We start from the raw sequence: 21,616 nt of genomic DNA, 5'->3' as shown, positions 1-21,616 counted from the left end.
TCCCCTCCCGTGGTCCCGCGGCTCCTAGAAGCACCGCGGCCGGCATCAGCAGCTCTCTCGCGGATTTTGCTCCGTAACTTTACCCCGCCGACGACGTGCAGCCGGCCTCAACCTTTGCATGCGCAGCCCAGCCGCGGGATGGCTCCCCGTCTGTCTCCTCCTGGTCCCCGAGGATGCTCTGTGAATTGATGCCCCACCGGCCTCGAGGACAGCTGTCCTCTCTCCCGCGCCTTGCGCTTCCTTGAGTTAATGTCCCCAGGTTTTCCCTGGGCTTGGGAGCTCTTGCACCAAATGGAACTTTTTGCTGCCGCCTGCTGCTGCTGATTCTGGACAAGGAACAAGGCTTCGAGGCAGAAGAGGCGCAGGGGAGGTGGAGGAGGAGGACGACGACGACGAGGAGGAGGAGGAGGAGGAAGAGGAGGAAGCCGAAGGGGCTCGGCGCGAGTGTGCATGTGTGCATGCGTGTGTGAGTGCATGTGTGTGAGTGCCGCCGCTGCCCAGGACCCCCGGCCCCGAAGGTGTTGGCTGAAATATGGAGAATAGTCTTGGATGTGTTTGGGTACCCAAGCTGGCTTTTGTACTCTTCGGAGCTTCCCTGCTCAGCGCGCATCTTCAAGTCACCGGTAAGAGCCTCTTTCCTTTCTTCTCCTCGCACCCCCTTCCTTTGCCTTCTCGGTTCGTTTGGCGACTGCTAGAACTGGGGTGGAGGAGAAAAAGCCATACCCTCAGCGCTCGCTCTGTCCCCCTATTCTCGCCGGTAATAAAAGAAGACTTTTTTTTTTGTCTTTCCCCTGGGGGCGGAGGATGCTGGTAGCAGGGGAGAGGGGCGCCCCTTCGCTCTTTTTTAAAAACCGGGTGCCTCTGGCGTCTTTGCGTCTGTGAATACTCGTGTTGACTTGCAGGGCTGGCGGGCTGAGGCAGCTCATGGGGATACTGTTGAAAGGAGCGAGGCTGGATCTCGCAGCTTCAGAAGCCGGCGAGGGTTCAGGGCGCCGGGGGCAGGTGCAGGAGGGCACAGAAGGGGCTTTGGGGAAGTCTGTGCGGGATGCAGGTGGTGGGGCTGAGGCGGCAGAAGTGATGGTTGGTTGTGTGCGCCTCTCGGCTGGGTTTGCATCTCTGGACTTGCCGATCTAGGACCGGGAAAGGGTTGGCTAGTGAGTGTAGGCTCCTCCGAGGAGGGGGCCGCGGCGCTCAGAGGCACCGAGTTGCCAGGGAAAGAGGGGCGCGTCGGATTTCGTTTTATTTTTGAATGGCCAGTGCCGTTGGGAAGCTAAGTCTCAGCTACCCCCCAGGACACCTCCAAACTCCAAATGATTGCTGAGGAGGTCCGGGGTGGGGGGGAAACGGGCCCGGCCCCTGGGCCAACGCAGTTTCTCATGAAAAATGTCAAAACTGTTTGGAGACAGCAAAGGGCTAGGGCAGGGGAAAAGGGAAATCTGGAAGCCGCTCCGGGCGGCTGCAGTCTCCCGGAAGACAGAGCCGGGAGGCTTCGACGGCCCAAAGAAGAAAAAAGAGCGTCGCGTCTTCTTCTACCGCCCGTTCATTCTGCGGGACCTCTCGTTCCAAGGGACCGGGCGCTGGGATGCAGGGGCTGGCCAGGTGGGGAAAGACAGGGGGCCGGTGGGCTGAGCGTTCAAATCCCTTCCCAAACGACCTTTTCCCCAGTCCAGAGGAAAGGGGAGCCCTGGGTGGGAGAGCCGCGACCTGCGCCTGCCTGGGAATGGAACTCCCTCGTGGCGGCCGAGCCCTGGGCCACCCGGAGCCAGCGGCCTGGGCTTTCTTGCTCCCGCTAGGCGCTGCATGGCCAAGGGTTGCGAACGCGAGCGGAGCACGCGCCTCCCCCGGTCTTGAGGGACCGAGCCCGCCCGAGGCAGGAATCCGCTGGCGCGTGCACACGGACTCGATTCCTCATCGGCGTTTGGCCAGACAGCGCGCGGGAGTGGAGGGGCGTGCGTGCGTGTGTCCCCGCGCGCTCCCGCGCACCCGCCTCCGCGGGCCCGTCGCCTCCTCCCGGGGCTCCTCTCCTGCAGAGCTTTGTCCTCCTCAATTACTCCCGCGGAAGGTGGGCGGGGGGGCATCCTCGCAGTAATGAATAGATGTCTTTAAGATTCCCTGCTCGAGACCTGCGGCTGCTACTGCGGGGCGAGGGACCCTCCTCAGGCGCCAAGGTTGACCTGAGCGCTCTGGGGCGGTCTGGGGGCCGCCGCGGGCCGAACGGGGCAAGTTCGGAAGGGAGCGCTGACCGCGGGGCTGAAAAGTCTGCGGACCAGGGAACCCGAGGCCCGAAGTGCGCCGGCTGCAAGTACTGCAGTAGGCAAGGTGTTCAAAAATGGACAATGATGTCGTGTTAATTGCAAGAAAGCAGTGTAAAACCATTTCCCAAGTGACTTTTGTGTGGCAAGGGGTGGGAGTGAATGAATGGAAGTGTTTTATTACTATGTAAATACATTAAACATCCCTTGCACACTTAAGTTTCTTGTCCAGAGAATGAGATCCAGAAATTGCTTTATTTTGATTCCTTTCTCAACACACAAGCCTACGCCTGAAAAAGCAGAAGAAAAATATACAAGGGATATGTCCACCGATGGACTTGTGGATCTAAATCTTTAAACTTATCTACACTTCTAAAACCAGTTCTGTTGTTTGCAAGTGAATTGTGATGCAGTTTGCACAGTTCTCGGGAAAGCGGATGGCAACCTTTTAAGATACTGGGAATTCAAATCTCTCCGTTCTGCTTTGCTCATTAATCTGAGTTTCACCTCTTTCTTTCAGTAGCAACTTCCCCCCTTTGAGAACATAGCTGGGAATTGGATGATAAAGAAAGCATATTTCATTCCATGAAAGGACCAGTAGGAGGTGCCGTTAATAAGGCCACGCGCCTAGTTTACTGACAGTGAAATTCCCGTTCAGCAGGGTGTTTTAAAGACTTTGTTGATGGGTAACAAAGGATTATGGAGAGCAGCACAATGACACTGGCCCCTTTCCCACTTTCTAGGTAAAGTCTAAAGCTGCTGCAGATTTCTATGAAGTTGTTTGCACATAACAAAGGGTATCCCTGAGCAGGGTCAGCAAAGGGTGAGGACTTGATGCTGGAGGAGGAGAAAGATGGCTTTTTAGTTGGGATTTGTCAGATGCCACCTTCTATGCTTGGCATGAAGCATGGAAGCAGGATCTCCGGATCTGAGGTTAGACAGAAGTCCTAGACGTCAGCTGTTAAAGAATGAAATGAGAAGTATACACATTCATTAATTCCTCATGCATGTTTGGCTGAACAAAACCTACGATGTGGGCATGGTGAAATGAGGCTTGCTGCTTGCTGTGCCCACTCCCTTAATATCCCCCCAACCAAAGCAGCTAAGATGCCCCATCTGGGTTTGCTGCCGAGTGGAGGGAGCGTGGCAGGACCTGAGTGTGCCTGGCCGGGCCCGCCGTCCACTCCTGAGTGCTGCCGTATAAATCACCCCTGACCTGTCACAGTATCCATTTCCTCCCCCGCAGCAGCTGCCCTCTGAGTTATGAAGCATGTGAAACGGCCACCACATGTGTTCTATGTGAATATATTAGGCTTGGTGCATTTGCTTTAATGCTCTTAAAAGCTGGGCTGGCGTGAGCTGCTGATAGGCATTTTTTTTTTTTTTCTGGAGATTTATAACTTCTCAGCATGTAGGACTACACATTCATTCTCTGGCAAGTTAACCTCTCAGCAAACTTCCTTATTGTTTTCCTTGAAGAAGAAGAGCTCCTTAAATTTCTCAATGAAACTCAGCTGCAGTTCGTCTGAAGTCCGAGGCATTTGCAGGCTGGAGTACTGTTTTCTAGGCCACTAGGAAGTGCCACATGAGATGCTAGAAGTGATTTAGGGAGAGATATTTCTACTTATTTCTAGGGAGAGAGGGGATGACAACGGATCCTGCAAGGGGATCCCAGCACTCCAGTTAGTTCTTGGGCATCTTTTAGGGAGGAAATGTTTCTCCCCAACTTGCATTCCCTCTTTCATTAATCCAATAACCTGGGAATCTCCAAATGCATGTAACTTGTTCCTGGATGTTTCCAGCTGTATACAATATGGTCCTCTAGTCTGGTATGATTGTCTTCCTTTGGAAACCTTCCTTAATTTAAGTCTTGACTTCCTGGCCAAAACACTTTGTGTCTTTACCTGGTGCCCTACATTTAACAACAGTCAGTGCTGAAGTTTCTGAAAAGAATATTTTTTCCCATGGAGACTGTGCCCTAAGATTGCATTTCAGCGAATAGTCTTCCTGTTTCTTTGCAGAATTTGCCATCTTACATTTTGTTCGGGACACTTTTCCCTCATGCTTCTACCAACCAGGATCATCGCTCCTTAAGAAAAGAATGCAGTTGTTTGGGACATTTTCTTACAACACAAGCAGGCACAAAGATGAGAAGGTTCCACCCTCCCCCAATGCCTTTTCCTCCAAATGTGTAACTTTGGGGTGAATTATGCTAACTCTAATTATCTGTGGATACTTGTGATTTCACTAGCTAATGAGATCTTCCTCTCTGGCTAGAGCTTTTCCAGTTTCCATAGATATGGCCTGCATTGCTATCAGAAACTTGCAGCAAATTAGGACCGCATACCATGCCTTGGTAGCTGATATGAGACACTTTTCATGGGTTAATCTATCTCCAATGATAATCGTTTAGATGGACTCTATACATACATTTCAGGAAAGCTTAGCTTTGCTTGATAAAAAAAGGTATAATGACATAAATTTGCTGAGGGCTACTTGGTTGATTAACTAATGATAAAAAGTCAGTTGGTTTTGGGAAAAAAAAATGCTATCATCCCTAAGTTGGAGTGGTAAATACTAAGTATGGTTACAGTTCATAAAGTGTACAACTTGGAGTATTTGTTGTTCTTTCTTCATGGTGCATCAGAGGAGGCCAGTGGGTTTTACTGAGTGGTGAAGACAGTCATGCCTTCATGAATCGTAGCCTGCAATATTCCTAACTCATGATTGAAACATGCTGAATTAAATCTCAAGCCAAGGCCCCGTGAGCTGTTCAGCCCTGCTGTGGGCTGCCTGCTCCTCTCCAGCCCTGAAGCACTACAGCTCTCATCTCTAAGCTGTGTAGCATCAATCCTGCCTCCCTTGCCACAGCTCGGGAAAGCCTTTCCCGCCGTGGAACCAAGGCCCTGGTCCACAGGCACTGTGTTTAACATGTTGTATTACACTCTGCAAGGTTCCAGGGATTTTTAACTTTGCATGAGTGTTTCTTTTAGGGGAGAGTAAACTCTGCTCTAAAAACAGCTATGTACAGTACTCTTCTGGTAGGACACTCTAACTTGTGGCCTCTCAGCCAATCTTATTACAGATCTGGTGCTCACAAGCTTAGGAAGAGACAGGAGTGAGCCCTCCAGGATAAAAAGCTATGCCAACTGTGCCAGGCTTTTTTTTTCTCACAAAGGTGTTACCAGGCTGAGATAATAGAACTTTAGTTTCCTTCAAAGTTGCTATATTTTCAGAGATCAAAGCATTAGATACCATATCAACAGCATGGCATTGATCCAATTTTTTTTAAGATACTTTCCTTCGGAACCTAAAGCAAATATGTATTTGTCAATAAAAAGGGATGAACGGGACAGGCAGGCATTTGATCCAGAGGTTAAGATACATGCAGTGCTGTTCATTGGAGTACCTGGGTTCCAGTCCTGGCTATTGACCCAGGTTTTTTTTTTTTTTTTTTTCTGATTTCATGTAATCTTTATTAAAACAATGACCTGTTTTCTCATGTCATCTTCTTTTTAAAATAACATTTTATTTTTAAAAACTGTATTTGCTTTTTTTCATGTTAATGTGATACCAATACAAAGGGAACACACTCAGTGTAGTTCATAGATACAATTCTAAGGATATAATGATATTGCCTGGATCACTCCCTCCTTCACTCCCATAGTCACCTCTAGCTTTCTGAAAATGCAGACCCTGGGAGGCAGTGTTGATGGCTCAAATAATTCTCCTGCTACCACTGTGGGAGATCTGAATTGAGTTCCTGGCTCTACCTGGCCCATACCTGCTACTGCAGGCATTTGGGAAAATAAACCAGCAGACAGGAGCGCTTTCTCTCTCTGCTTCTCTCTGTGCCTCTCAAATAAATAAATAAATAAATAGCAATCCAGTTCTTTTCCCTGCAGGCCAATAAAAAAGGGTATAACAGAAAATTACATATGCCAAGTGCATAATAGCAAAAAAGTAAAATGCAAATTATCATGTACCTTTATAATTGCAGCACTCAGGTAAATTACAGCACAACTTAGTACCTTGCTTTTGCTTTCCTCACTCTATAGTGTTGATTTCTTATATTTCTCAAGTCAACTCTCATAAGAAAAGTACAGGTAGACGGATTGACGATCAAAATTACTATAGGTCTGTACAGTTCTTTTCTAAATTTTAGCCTGAGGTTTAGAAACAAAACTTCTTTCACTGAACTGCTAAGTGAAAAATATTTTCCTTGACAGTTTAGAACTGCCTGAACTGTGTCCAATGATGTGATTTAGAAATACATAAACAGGTAGATGATTGAATGCACCTTCATTTTTACTGTTGATGCTAATTCACCAATGGTGAAACCAATTCATACTGCTCTTTATGTATAGTTCCAAACAGTCGTATCATTCACAGCTTTCATTTCTTGGGGGAAAGTTCAACTAAGGCACACACAAATCTTTTCATATTTACTGATCATATTTTTAAAGTAGTTGCATGACTAAAGTAGGAAAGTGTCTCTTTTCTGCTAAATCTTTTCAGCCCCATGCATATAACCCACTTCTGGTTTTTGTGATATACTTGGTCTTAATTTCACAGATCCAAATTCCATGACTTTTTGTTTGTTTATTTCCCAGTTTCCATGGAGGAAGTTCCTTTAGACCACTTGTAACTGTTAAATGGAGCTTAATCAGGGATATTTATTGCAATTTGGAAATTTTTTCTTGTTCTGTGTTCATCCTTTAAATATTGGTTCTTACCAAAAGGCCACTCTTGAGAATATGTAGGACAAAAATATTTCCCAGAATTAATTAAATCATTATGATAAGAGTTCATGAAAATACCAACTCATTAGTATGCGGTGACGTAATAAGAGGGCTTATCAACGTAACATTCTGGACTGTCTCAAATGTTCTTAAATCTGCTTTGATGTCTTTATAAGTGAATAGAGGAGTTAAGAAGTTAATATAAATGATAACTCAAGTCATTTGTCTTAGTAACCGAAATTTCTTATTAAACACCAGCATTTTTTAGATTTTACTCTTTTTTTATTCTTTTAGAAATATTTCTCCACTCACTGAGCTGCCTTTTTTTTTTTTTTTTTTTTTTTTTTTTTTTTTTGGCAGGCAGAGTTAGAGAGAGAGACCGAGAGAAAGGTCTTCCTTTTCCATTGGTTCACCCCCAAAATGGCCACTATGGCCGGCGTGCTGCGCCGATCCGAAGCCAGGAGCCAGGTGCTTCCTCCTGGTCTCCCATGCGGGTGCAGGGCCCAAGCAGTTGGGCCATCCTCCACTGCCTTCCCTGGGGCACAGCAGAGAGCTGGACTGGAAGAGGAGCCACCGGGACAGAGTCCGGCGCCCCAACTGGGACTAGAACCCGGGGTGCCGGCACTGCAGGCAGAGGATTAGTCTAGTGAGCTGTGGTGCTGGCCTCTGAGCTGCCTTTTAAGAAGTACATACAGCATAGTTTAATCCATTCTTACTAGATCCAACACATCGCTAAGAGAAAGCTACTATGTGTATTATGTGATATTATAGGGATAATTCTTGGTTATTTTACCATATACTTTAAAAAAAAATTTCTACCAAATAACCATGGTCTGCTAATTTTGTTTTCTAAAGTATTTTAGAAAAATGAGTTATAAATACATTTGAACTACTTCCTTGTGTCCAAATGAGGCTTCTCCTTGTTTCTAGACTTTCACAAAGCAGTCTTTTTACCTTTCCTTTGATTTACTAAGAAATGGTGGAATGGGGTTAGTGTTATGGTGCAGTGGGTTAAGCCACTGCCTGTGAAACTGAAATCCAATATGAGCGCTAGTTCGAGTCCTGGCTGCTTCATTTCTGATCCAGTTTCCTGTTAATGTGCTAAAGAAATAGCAGCAGATGGCCTAAATACTTGGGCCCCTGCTACCCAGATGGAGTTCAGGGCTCTGGGCTTTGACCTGGCCCAGGCTCTGATATTGTGGCCATTTGAGGAGTGAACCAGCAGATGGAAATTCTCTGTCTCTCTCTCTCTGTGTGTATGTGTGCGTATGTCTGTCTGCCTGTCTCTTTGTAACTCCCTTCAAATAAAATAAATAAATCAAAAAAAAAAAAGAAATAGGGGACTAAGTTTTATTGAGATTGTGCTTAGGTAAAAGAGGAGATTCTAAATTAGTATCTGAGTTCCTCTATAAAGAGGAAAAAAAATGGTTTTAACTAACAGATTTTAACATTCCTAGGCTCCAGTGCAGAATGTGGGCACCTAGAATACTGGGCTAAATGCCTGTTCCCTGCATGCATGTTTCACATGTCATTAAATATTTGCTTTGTTCTCTGACTTGTACTTTGTCTAAACATTAGATATTTGAGATTCACCTGTATGGGTTCATGTGACCATATTTCAGTCACTCTCTTTGCTGGATAATAGTTCACAATTTTATTAGCCATAATTTACCCAATTTACTATTGATGAAATTTTGGGAGCACATTTTTCTATTGGCAATAATGGTGCTGTGAACATTCTTATACATGCCCCACAGCATAAATTTTTGTATACAGTATAAATTTTTCTAGGGCACATAACTTGGAATAAAATTGCTGAATCATGGGAAAGACACTATTACTTTTAGGAGCTTATGACACATTGCATCGAAACTCTCACCAGGAGATCATGAAAGTCCCATTGGCTTCACATCTCCACCTGTACTTGATATTTTCATATGCTTAATTTGCTCTCATTTGGTGGATATGAATTAATGTATCATTGTGCATTTAATTTGCATTTCCCTGATTGCTAATAAGCTTGAGCATTTTTTTCCATAAATTTGTTGGCCATTTGTGATTTCAGTAAGATAATTCTATGAGTCTGTTTTTCCAACTGAGCAGCCATTAGCTTTGAGACGTCAATGTCATCAGTGGCTATTCTGTTTCACCGGCAACCTTTTGCTTTTAGGCATGAATGCCATCAGTGTTTTAACTACTAGGAAACTGTTGCCTAATGATGTATCATGTTTATTTTAGCAAAGTTTTACCTAAGCTTCTTCCCAAAATGTACACTGATTCTGAAATGGAGAAGAGATCCTTGGTCACAGTGAGATTGTTGATTGCTCAAAACAGCCGTTTCTTTTGTCAGTTTCTCTCCTTATTCTGTTTATTAGGCCTATTCAGAGAATCATGTGTAAGGAAGCAGGATGCTTGTGTCACAGGCTTAATATGGACATTCTGGTTCCTGTGAGTATGACAGAATTAAGGATGACTGAATCACAGTTACAGTGGTAGACACTATCCCTGGGTTAAAAATGCTCATCTACCCGTTTGAACTTCAATATATTTCCAACTTGGTGAAATACATAGGCCCAATATCATTGCTACACTTATAACATGTATGACTCTGAGTTTCAAAAGCACACCTGTGTTTACATATATGTAACTCCCCTATTTTTATGGGGTATTCAAATAATTGTTTCATCTACTGACATTGGCCTGGTTATGAAGGCCCCGGGATGCAATAAAGCATAGAATATGCTCACAGTGGCCTCTGTAGCATGCTGCTTCCTAAACCAAATCTAGAGATGAGAGCCAATGCTGAAACTGGAAAGCATACCCACTGCACCTGCAGTCCTCAGTCTGTTGTTCCTATGTCTTTCCTCATCCTCATGGGATCCCAGGACAATATAAATTATAGAGAAACTCTGTAAAGTTTTCCCTTTCATACATAATGTTTGGACATATCTGTTCCCTACAGGACAATTTCTAGTTATTTTCTGTCTCTGATTTGAGGTATCTCCAGGGAGAGTTTGTTGACTGTTTTTGTTGACTGTTTCCCTTGGGAAGCTTTCCGTCAGCTACTGCTTTTTTTTTTTTTTTTCTGTTAAAATTTATTTTACAATTCATCTTAGATAGTCCTGTTCCAAATGTTCTTCCCATCATTCCTGAGACTGGGACTCTGGTTTCTAGTTTTCCCATTTGGTGCTATTTGCTCTTCTGTGCTGATGCGTGTTAAACAATTCTGGCTACAAGCCATTCTTGCCTCCCTCCTGAGTCTTTACTCAACCTGACTGTAAATATTTAGTTCTTTTCATCTTCCTCATACCCCTCCAGAAGTTTAATCACATTTATTTCTCTTACCTAAACTCCCTCTAATTTGTTTGTATCTTTCTGGTAATCAAGGGCTCCCAATTTAATGTGTTCTTCCAAGTAAGATCTCCCAAGCCATATGTCATAAAATATAGATTTAGTATAGTCTGTGACTGATGCTACATCCAGGAGCACATATTTTTGTCTCTCAAAACCTGTGTTCTCAGGTTCTAGGTAGGATTATCAGTGCTAAGAAAATCACTGAGATATTTCAAGGATCATATGGGATCAAGTATTTGTTTCATGAACATAGTTACTGAGCATTTACCAAGGGTTGCAAGGAGATGACGGGGAGGTTTAGATATGTTTGTATCCTCCAGGGGTTGATGCTCCAGTGAAGGAATAGGCTTCTACAGAGCTAATTGGGAAACAAGGCAGAAGAAAGTGCTCATTAAAATAGAGTACAAAGTGGGACATGCTGAAAATATAAACTGTCATGTTTATGCATTACATCATTAATATATTAATATTAGCCAGATGGGCTGACAGTTATAATTGACTCATCCCTGTATCTTTAGATTGATTGGGCCAAAGGCAGGGGTGGAGGAAGCAAAGTGGTGTAAAGAGTTGTCAATATGTTTAAAACACTGCATGGTATTTTAACAATTGGGTAATCAAAGACTTTTCTGCAGGTCTGGCATCTTGTTACTATAAACCTACTCCCAGGCTTCCATGACTCTTTATAGTTTGTTGACTGTTTCCCTTGGGAAGCTTTCCGTCAGATACTGCTTTTTTTTTTTTTTTTCTGTTAAAACTTATTTTACAGTTCATCTTAAATAGTCCTGTTCCAAATGTTCTTCCCATCATTCCTGAGACTGGGCCTCTGGTTTCTAGTTTTCCCATTTGGTGCTATTTCCCCTTCTGTGCTGATGCGTGCTGATTCTGTGCTGACTCTTTTATCCCATATTTACTGAATGTGTTCCAGACATTGTGCTAAGGTGGCGATAGAACTTAGAGAACCCAGTGGGATAGACATGCTACTAAAATAACCATATTGATAAACCAATACTTTCAAATGAGGTAAGGCTTTAAGGAAAAGAAAATATTGTAGGAGAGGGACCCAGACACATGAGAGATGATGATTTCCCTGAAAAACTTGTGATTGAGTTTATATCTAAAGAATGAATTAGCATACATAAGTAGGAAGACGTTTTGGAAGAGGCAAGGGAAAGAATGTTGTCTAAATAAAGGCACTCTGGTGGGGTAAAGGAGGGTGAATTCCTAGACCAGTGAGTGTATCTAGCTACAGGAGACCAGGTGTGATAGTGGCTTAGCTAAGACTGGAGAAGACATTAGGATACTTTCATTCTAATAACAGCAAATCTTACTTAGCAAATATTGGTTGAATAATTTTTTTAAGATTTATTTATTTATTTGAAAGTCAGAGTTACATAGAGAGAGGAGAGGCAGAGAGAGAGAGAGAGAGGTCTTCCATCCAATGGTTCACTCCCCAGTTGGCCACAATGGCTGGAGCTGCACTGATCTGAAGCCAGGAGCCAGGAATTTCTTCTGTATCTCCCACGTGGGTGCAGGGGCCAAGGACTTGGGCAATCTTCTACTGCTTTCCCAGGCCGGAACAGAGAGCTGGATCAGAAGTGGAGCAGCCGGATCTTGAACTGGCGCCATATGGGATGCCGGTGCTTCAAGCCATGGTGTTAACCACAGTGCCGGCCCCAGTTGAATAAATTGAAATGAGTTCATGGAAAGGAACCTTTTTCTAATTGCAGGAAAATGATTTAAATGTTTAACATAGTTATATAAGCAATGTGTTCCATGCTTTTCATATATGTCAGATTTTTTTAATTTATTTATTTGACAGGTAGAGTTATAGACAGTGAGAGAGAGAAACAGAGAGAAAGATCTTCCTTCCATTGGTTCACTCCCCAAACAGCTGTCACGACCGGTACTGTGCCGATCTGAAGCCAGGATCCAGGTGCTCTTCCTGGTCTCCCATGCGAGTACAGGGGCCCAAGCTTCTGGGCCATCTTCCACTGCCCTCCTGGGCCACAGCAGAGAGCTGGACTGGAAGAGGAGCAACTGGGACCAGAACTGGTGCCCATATGGGATACCAGCATGGCAGGCAGAGGATTAACTTAGTGCACTATGGCGCTGGCCCCTTGAATTTTTAAATGCATCTGTATGTCTAGAGATAGCTTATGTGGATAGAACTAGTGTAGCCAATAGAGATGAACTTTGAAAAGTATACAGCTAATGCAGAGGATTATTTTTTTTTATTTTTTTGTCCTTTTTTTTTTTTAACTTTTATTTAATGAATATAAATTTCCAAAGTACGATTTATGGATTACAATGGCTTCCCCCACATACCGTCCCTCCCACCCACTACCCTCCCCTTTCCCACTCCCTCTCCCCTTCCATTCACATCAAGATTCATTTTCGATTATCTTAATATACAGAAGATCAGCTTAGAATACATTAAGTAAGGATTTCACCAGTTTGCTCCCATACAGAAACATAAAGTGAAAAATAATAGATGATTTTTTTTAAATGATGATGAAATCAGATCAGACCTATTGTCATGTTTAATCCCAGTGAGAGTCAAGTTGGGAGTTGATAATTTCTTTTTTTTTTTTTTTTTTTTTTACAGAGGATCAGTTTAGTATACATTAAGTAAAGATTTCAACAGTTTGCACCCCCATAGAAACACAAAGTGAAATATATTGTTTGAGTACTCGTTATAGCATTAAATCTCAATACAGAGCACATTAAGGACAGAGATCCTACATGAGGAGTAAGTGCACAGTGACTCCTGTTGTTGATTTTACCAATTGACACTCTTGTCTATGGTATCAGTAGTCTCCCTATGCTCCAAACATGAGTTTCCAAGGCTATCGAAGCCCTCTGAGTTCTCCGATTCTTATCTTGTTTAGACAAGGTCATAGTCAAAGTGGAGGTTCTCTCCTCCCTTCAGAGAAAGGTACCTCCTTCTTTGAAGACCTGTTCTTTCCACTGGGATCTCACTAGCAGAGATCTTTTGCCAGAGTGTCTTGGCTTTCCATGCCTGAAATACTCTCATGGGCTTTTCAGCCAGATCCGAATGCCTTTAGGGCTGATTCTGAGGCCAGAGTGCTATTTAGGACATCTGCCATTCTATGAGTCTGCTGAGTATCTCACTTCCCATGTTGGATCACTCTCCCTTTATTTATTCCATCAGTTAGTGTTAGCAGGTACTAGACTTGTTTATGTGCTCCCTTTGACTCTTAGTCCTTTCATTATGATCAATTGTGAACTGAAATTGATGAACTTTGAAAAGTATACAGCTAATGCAGAGGATTATTAATAAGCAAGTATAACAGGCCACTTCCGCTTTGAAAACTATCATTGAGCAGAAGGAACAGGACTTCAGCTTGTCAGTTGAAGTAGGATTGATATGGAGACATTTCTTGCTCCTGTGGCTTCCTGCAAAGTGATGCCTGATTGTTCCTGGTGAATTAAAAAGAACAACTCAACCTAAGATTTTTTAAAAATTCAGATTATTTTCTCAATATGTTCCTTTTCAATACATTTTGTGTTCATTACTATTTCTTTTTTGTTTTAAATATTTATTTATTTGTTTTAAAGGCAGAGTTACAGAGAAAGGTAAAGATAGAGATCTTCCATCCACTGATTCACTCCCCAAATGGCTGCAATGGCTTGGGCTGGGCCAGGCTGAAGTCAGAAGCCAGGAGCTTCATCTGAGTCTCTTCAGTGCATGGCAGGGACTCAAATACCTGCACCATCTCCTGCTGCTTTCACAGGCACATTAGCAGGGAGCTGGATTGGAAATGGAGTAGCTGAGACACAAACCAGTGCCCCTATGGGATGCCAGCATCACGTGTGGCTCAACCCACTAAACCACAAATCTGGACCCACTACTATTTCTTAAAAACATGGATGTGTGTTCCTTTGAGCTCAATCAGAAGTTTGACTTAGAGCCTTTGCATGTGACAGATACCAGCACCATGTCTGCCGCTAAATCAATGAACTGCCCCCTTCTAGACATTGCAAAGCAGCCAGCTCCATGGTTGTGTGGTCTTTGGTCATGAGAGGTGGCACAGCCTAGGAGGGAAACCCTGCCAGCCAGAAGGCTTGATTCAGATTTTTAACCTCACTAAATGTCAATTTCAACACTTGTCAAGTGGAGACAAGATCAGCCTCTGTATCCCAACTCTAAATGGATATAATATTACTCCAACGGTTAGATATATAATATCTCTATTCCAATGCCTGGAAAGTGCTAGCTACTATTAGTATTGTTTTAATGTGTACTACATTTATCCTGAGGTAGTTTTATAAATAGAAAATTTCACTGGTGGCCAGAACTTACCTCAATTTCACTGTTGTGGTTTAAAGACTTTGAAGCAAAATAAGATAGACTCCAAGGGCAATTTTGAAATCACCCACATCTTGGTTTCGTGGGGCCTTGTCCATACCTCTCCTAGATTTAGAGGCTAATAGGTCCTGACACAGTGCTGTGCTGATCAAACTTGGCATCCTATAACACTTCTCCTGTAGATTCTACATCCAAACTATTCTCTCTTATTAACTTACCTAGTTAACCACATCCATTTCCTACAGGGTCATTGATCCCACATTAACTCAGCATGAACACTTAGGAGCCAACACGTGCCTCATTAATATGTAGTACCAGGCATCATTTTTCTGAATTGAGGGTCTTCTCTGGAGGAGTGGCTTTTATTTTTACTGCCTATCAATGCACAGTCCCTCCTCAGACCAGTAAATTTAGAATCTCTGAGATGAGACCAAGGAAAAAGTGTTTTTAAATTCTCTATAGGTGATTCCTGTGTTCATCCAAGGTTGAGAACCACTGTCCTTGGGCCCTACTGTTCAAATATGGTCCATGGACCAACAACACAGGCACCACCTGGAGCTGATGAGAAACATAGATGCCCAGACTAGCTCAGTTAGCATCCCAAGTGACTGAAACACTTCTCTGGCCTACTGGAAGTGGCATAGAAGGAGGGGATCCTTTTCCCCATTCTCACAATTACAAGCTGTCATCTCATCAGCGGGACAATGCATCAGTTGCACTAGTGTAGGCTTAGTTTGCATGGAGCCTCTTTGCAGGACTTTCACTCCCCGCACTGATCTTGCAATGGCAAACTACGCCAACATCGAAGAGTATCCCCATTTGTAGTTTAGTGGCTAAAATATTTCATGGCAGGAGGCTGTGACACATTTCATTTTCCTTGAGAATAAAAACCCTTGAAAATGCTATTTGGATGTTCTGCCTGCCTTTCTCCTTCTTTTCTCATCAATGCTCAAGATAAGGAGGCACATGTTTAAAAGATCTGATTTTGATTCCACATTTTCCCCTCTGTCCAATGTCTTTCCTCCTTAAAAATACTCAGACTTATGAAAAGGGAAAGCAGTTGAAAGGGACACTGGATCCCCGGGTCCTTCCTCACCTGTCCCTGTCTCCCCACCATCTCTGTGTGTCAGGTCTGATGCTGAAAGCAAGCTCAAGCTCCAAGTGAGACCTGGGTAGTGCTGACCACATATTGAACCTGCCTTTTGATGGAGAATGGTTGTCAGGGCACGAAACAGACCAAGAGCACATTTGCCTGGGCCTCTGTGGAAGGGAAGAGGGTGTGTAACAGGGTTTTGAAGAGTTGGCCTTTATAAACCGAGAGCTCCTTGTGAGGTCTTGAAGCTTTCACTGCAATGCCAGGCAGTGAGACGAGCTTTAACTGGCCTGTTCTACATCAGAGTCTACAAGAAGAGAACATAGGGGCTCAGCTGTACAGATTGGGTCAATCTGAATGAAAATCACTAGTGTCCTTGCTGGTGAGAGAGGTTTCTGCTTCGCTCCTGAACTGCAGGCCCTTTTCTGGTCCTGGTGCAAAATGAGTGGGCCTTTTGTGAAAGGTTATGTAAGGCTGATGTCTTCGTTCCCCCAGAGTAAAAGTCTATTTGTAGAGGAGTGAACTACCTCTCAGGGAGAAATACATTTCTCATGCTGGAGTGTAGGAAAGATAATTTAATCATTCATCAGTAAAGGATTCCGGGCAGAAATGAGCAAAACCCTAGGCAGAGAGAAACAGAAGGAAAGAAATCTGAGTGATCAGGGGTGCCTTTGCCCTTGACCCTGCCTTTCCAATTTGCAAGGTTTCCAAAAGAAGTAAGACCTTCAGTGTCCACAGTGGGATAGCCCCAGGTAAGCTGGGGTGGTTGGTCACCCTGAATGTGGCAGCCATGGTGGGAATGGGGAAAACTTGGAACTGTTGTGTGCAGGACCCTGGCTGTTAAGTCAGCACATTTTCTGCCATGTAAAGGAACATTCGGGAGTGGTGACAAGGCTTATTAAAAGGGGCCTATTGCAACAGTGTGGAAGCTGTGGCACTGATTTGGATATTTAGAAGCAATTACAAGTACCTTAGCCAAGATATCTGGGTCACTGAGGCCTCACCCTCTAATCCTATAGTAAAATCAAACATGTCATCCAGAATGGAAGGGTCATTTTTGGAGGAGGTATGGGAAGATCGACTACCTGGCCAAAACACTGTCACAAGCAGCTCATTTTCAATATCAGGATAGTTTTTAGAGTGATAGGAAAATGTATTTATTGCAAAAGTCATTTCTGACACTTTGTCATGTGTTATATTGTGCCTGTGACAAGACATTAACTAATTAATTTGTATACAATGATATTCTCAGGTGTGCATAGAATCTGATGCTACTTTAGCACATGAGCCTTGCAGGGTTCAGTTGAGGATATAGCATTGCAGAATTGCTCAGCTTTAACTGGTGAGAGGTTTCTTCTATTTTCCTTTCCTCCCTCCCCCCAACCCCCCCCCCAGCTTCTCTGTTGGTCTGATTTTTCTTGTGCTTGCCACTATTCATAATTTTACTGGCAACATTCCAGAGTTCTGTAGGAAATTCAAAAATGAAGGAAATCCCACAAATATTGAAATGCAAGTGTGTGAAGTCTATGGAATTTTCTATTTCTTTAAGCCCTCTTACTAATGCATCTAAGGCATTTGTCAACTCACAGGTATGAATATGGAACAAGGTAAAACAGGTGAATAATCATTTCCTACATAACAATTTCAAGGGTAGACTCAGTGTTTGCTTTTGGAGAACCATTCTAAGGACCCAGATGAGGCAAAAAAAAATTAAAGTTTTATTTTTATAGAAGTTAATAGAAACTAAGACAAGACAATAGGAATATAATATGACCCAAAAAGAAGAGGACAAATGTTCCTGTGTCAGAGCATGGGTCAGGCTGCGAAGGAACTCAGCAGTTTCTTGAGATGACCCTGAGTCTACTGTTGAGGATACAGAGTCCCGGCAGCTGCACGAACTCCCAAATCAGACATCTAAGAATGAGCACTATGCAGACATTATTGTACACACCTCGGGGTAAACCTTGGCTCTTCTGGGATTGAACCACCTGCGTGTCTCTAAGATTCAGAGCACTCATTTCTACAACTGGGAAAACCATTGTTAAGTGGATTGCATTTTTTAAAAAATGCATTGCATTCAAGGATTGTCATAGTCACTGGCACACAGTAAACACTGAGCTCCTATTTTTTTTTTTTATCATTTGTTCAATAGATGTTTGTTAAGATCCTGTTTGAGGTGTCATATTGGTTAGCTCCTGTGGTCTATATAAAAATGTATAAAGGATTGGCATTGTGGTGGAGTGAGCTAAGCTGTCTGTATCCCATACTAGAGCTACAGTTGGAGTCCAGCCTGCTCCACTACCAGTCCAGCTCTCTGTACTGCACCCAGGAAAGCAGCACAGGATGGCCCAAATGCTTGGGCCTCTGCTTCCCATATTGGAGATCTGGATGGATTTCTTGGCCCTAAGTTTCTTCCTGGACCAACTCTGACTGTTGTGGCCATTTGAGAGTGAACCATCAAGTGAAAACTCAATCTCTCTCTCTCTCTCCCTCTCTCCCTCTCTCCCCTGCCCACCTCTCTCTCTCTATCACTCTGCCTTTAAAATAAATAAATAAATCTTGGGCTCAGTACTGTGGCATAGCAGGTAAAGCTACTAACTACATCACTGGCATCCCATATGTGGGCCGGTTCCAGGCTGCTCCACTTCCAATCCAGATTCCTGCTAATGCACTTGGGAAAGCAGAAAAACATGGCTCAATTGCTTGGGCCCCTGCACCTACTTGGGAGATGCAGATGAAGCATCTCCTGGGTCGTAGGTTCAGCCTGGCCCAGCTCTGGCTGTTGCAACCATTTGGCAATTGAACTAACAGATGAAAGATTTCTCTCCCTGACTCTGCTTCTCTGTCTCTGTACGTCTGTCTTTCAAATAAATAATCTTTAAAAAGAAATAAATATATAAATAAACAAAACTTTAAAAAGGGCAGAAAGACAAAAATACAAGCAGGTTGCCAAGGTAATAGACTACTAGGAACCATTTAAGTGTAAGTTGCAGATAGAAGAGAGAAGGAAACATTGGAAGGGTTGTATGAATGAGAAAGGACAGAGTATGGAGGGCAAGATAACTGGGGCTAATGAAGAGTTTTCCTATGGGGATACTGTTCTTTACATGTTCAGGCCTGGGAACCAAGACAAAAATACAGATGGGCAGGCCTTTTTTCACAGTGGTTGATATATCCACATCCCATATTGGAGTGCTGGAATTTGAGTCCTGCCTCTGCTTGTTATCCAGCTTCTGCTAATGTACACCTTGGGAAGCAGTGGGGATGCCTCAAGTACTTGGGTCACTGCTATCCATGCAGGAAATCCAGATTAAGTTCCGGGTTCCTGGCTTGTCCCAGCCCTTTCTGTGGTGGGTCTATGGGAAGTGAATCAGCAAAAGGAAGATCTCTCCCCACTATCCTTGCCACTTGTGTGTATGTGGGCGGGGGACTGTGTCTGTATGTCATTCTACCTTTCTGTCTCTTTTTTTTTTTTTTTTTTTTTTTTGACAGGCAGAGTGGACAGTGAGAGAGAGAGACAGAGAGAAAGCTCTTCCTTTTGCCGTTGGTTCACCGCGCTGATCCGATGGCAGGAGCCAGGAGCCAGGTGCTTCTCCTGGTCTCCCATGGGGTGCAGGGCCCAAGCACCTGGGCCATCCTCCACTGCACTCCCGGGCCACAGCAGAGGGCTGGCCTGGAAGAGGGGCAAGCGGGACAGAATCCGGTGCCCTGACCGGGACTAGAACCCGGTGTGCCGGCGCCGCTAGGCGGAGGATTAGCCTAGTGAGCCGCGGCGCCGGCCCCCTTTCTGTCTCTTTATCTATGCCTTGCAAATAAATAATTTTTTAAAAGAAAAATTATACTGATGCTTCACCACTGGCAGCCACTTTGTGCTGGCTACAGTCCTTATCACCAACTATGGCTGCTTCTTCCCTGGCCTCCTCTTAAGCAGATTTGTGATAAGCTGAAAAAAGAAAGGAAGAGAGAAGTGACAAGGTCATCTGTGAAGTAACATTGGCAGCATAAATAATGTAATTTTAGAATGAAGAGACTTTACCTGCAAGGCTTTTCCTAATAATTTTAGGGAGGTCTCAAAAGGACAAATTGCTCAGGAAAGTACAGATACCATCACACACTGCATTTTGAACTCTGAAATCTAGTAGCTGAGAAAGCGAATTCGGGCACTTGCACTGTTGGAGTAAGTCTCTTTTGGAAATTAACACTTCCATATTTTTCCTTTCAGCACAGCTTTACAATGTATAGAAGACTTTGGTTCATGGTTCCAAAACCCTTTCCTACTAATGAACAAAGGTGTCAGCTAGTCTGTCAAAGGTTTGCTATCCATTTTATAGCCAAAGTGCAGGTAGCCAAGCCCAGAATCAGCAACTGAAGTAGCTTTTCCTTTGTCCTTTCTTCCAAATACTCGTACAAATAAGGTTATGATAATAACTGATAAATTAGGATGATGTTGATCTATTGTTGTCTAATAATTTACATCTTCCAATGACTTTCTGATCTATCATCTAGACTTAGTCTTTTTTTTTAACTTTTATTTAATGAATATAAATTTCCAAAGTACAGCTATGGATTACAATGGCTTCCCCCCCATAATATCCCTCCCACCCGCAACCCTCCCCTTTCCCACTCCTTCTCCCCTTCCATTCACATCAAGATTCATTTTCAATTCTCTTTATATACAGAAGATCAGTTTAGCATACATTAAGTAAAGATTTCAACAGTTTGCTCCCACTCAGAAACACAAAGTAAAAAATACTGTTTGAGTACTAGTTATAGCATTAAATCTCAATGTAGAGCACACTAAGGACAGAGATCCTACATGAGGAGTAAGTGCACAGTGACTCCTGTTGTTGACTTAACAAATTGACACTCTTGTTTAGGGCATCAGTAATCACCCTAGGCTCTTGTCATGAACTGCCAAGGCTATGGAAGCCCCCTGAGTTCACTGACTCTGATCATTTTTAGACAAGGCATGGTCAAAGTGGAAGTTCTCTCCTCCCTTCAGAGAAAGGTACCTCCTCCTTTGATGACCTGTTCTTTTTCAAGATCGAATTTCCATCTTTCTTTTCAAATCAGCTACAGATGGTTTGTATTCGTGTATGGTAATACAATGGCTGCTTCCATCTCTGTTCTAAGCATGTAGTTTCCTGTATGTCAATTTGTACTCCTTGCCTCTCCTTGATCAAATCTGTCTCATCCCGTAGATATTAGAAACTGTGACCTTTGACAAAACCCGGTCATTTGCAACAAGATGGAGGAATTTGGAAAACATCATGCTGAGTGAATTAAGCCAGTCCCAAAGGGATAAATATCATATGTTCTCCCTGATCAGCGACAACTAACTGAGCACCAAAGGGGAAACTGTTGAAGTGAAATGGACACTATGAGAAACAGTGACTTGATCAGCTCTTGTCCTGACTGTTGATGTACAATGTAATACTTTATCCATTTTAGTATTTTTTTTGTTCTAGTACCATTGGTTGAACTCTGTAATTAACACACAATTATTCTTAGGTGTTTAAATTTTAACTGAAAAGTGATCCCTGTTAGGAATTTAGACTTAGTCTTAGGAAGTGGGAAGAATAGATAATTTGTCTCCCATGTTTTATTAGTGAGGCTATGAAGACTGATGGTCTATTATTTGTTTAAGAATTTACAGAAGTCACCTCTTTTGGAAGGAAAGCCAAAATCTGGCTTTAAATACTTACGAGTGTATACTGAACATCATCCAAAAGTGTGTCTACTAAAAATACACACAATCTAGCACTCAGATCGCAATTTCTAATACCATTCTGCAAAACCAGTGACCAAGGTTCCTTGGAGAAATAGTGGATTCTAGGTGGAAGAT

The 21,616-nt window shown here is 43.4% G+C and overlaps 1 protein-coding gene across 2 annotated transcripts in view; it reads left to right on the top strand.

Annotated features, from left to right (window-relative positions):
* The first annotated feature begins 405 nt into the window (after nt 1–405).
* Nucleotides 406–21,616, top strand: part of DCC (DCC netrin 1 receptor) — a 1,216,740-nt gene continuing 1,195,529 nt past the window's right edge. For both annotated transcript variants that reach the window (XM_051851212.2, XM_051851210.2), the window contains exon 1: nt 406–623. In XM_051851212.2, the coding sequence (XP_051707172.1) occupies nt 533–623 (91 nt within the window). In that variant the 5' untranslated portion in view covers nt 406–532. The remainder of the gene's footprint in view (nt 624–21,616) is intronic.

The sequence above is a fragment of the Oryctolagus cuniculus genome, chromosome 10 (assembly GCF_964237555.1).
Source record: "Oryctolagus cuniculus chromosome 10, mOryCun1.1, whole genome shotgun sequence".
Taxonomy (NCBI): Eukaryota; Metazoa; Chordata; class Mammalia; order Lagomorpha; family Leporidae; genus Oryctolagus; species Oryctolagus cuniculus.
The sequence above is the reverse complement of the archived record's forward strand: the minus strand, read 5'-3'. Positions and strand labels throughout refer to the sequence as shown.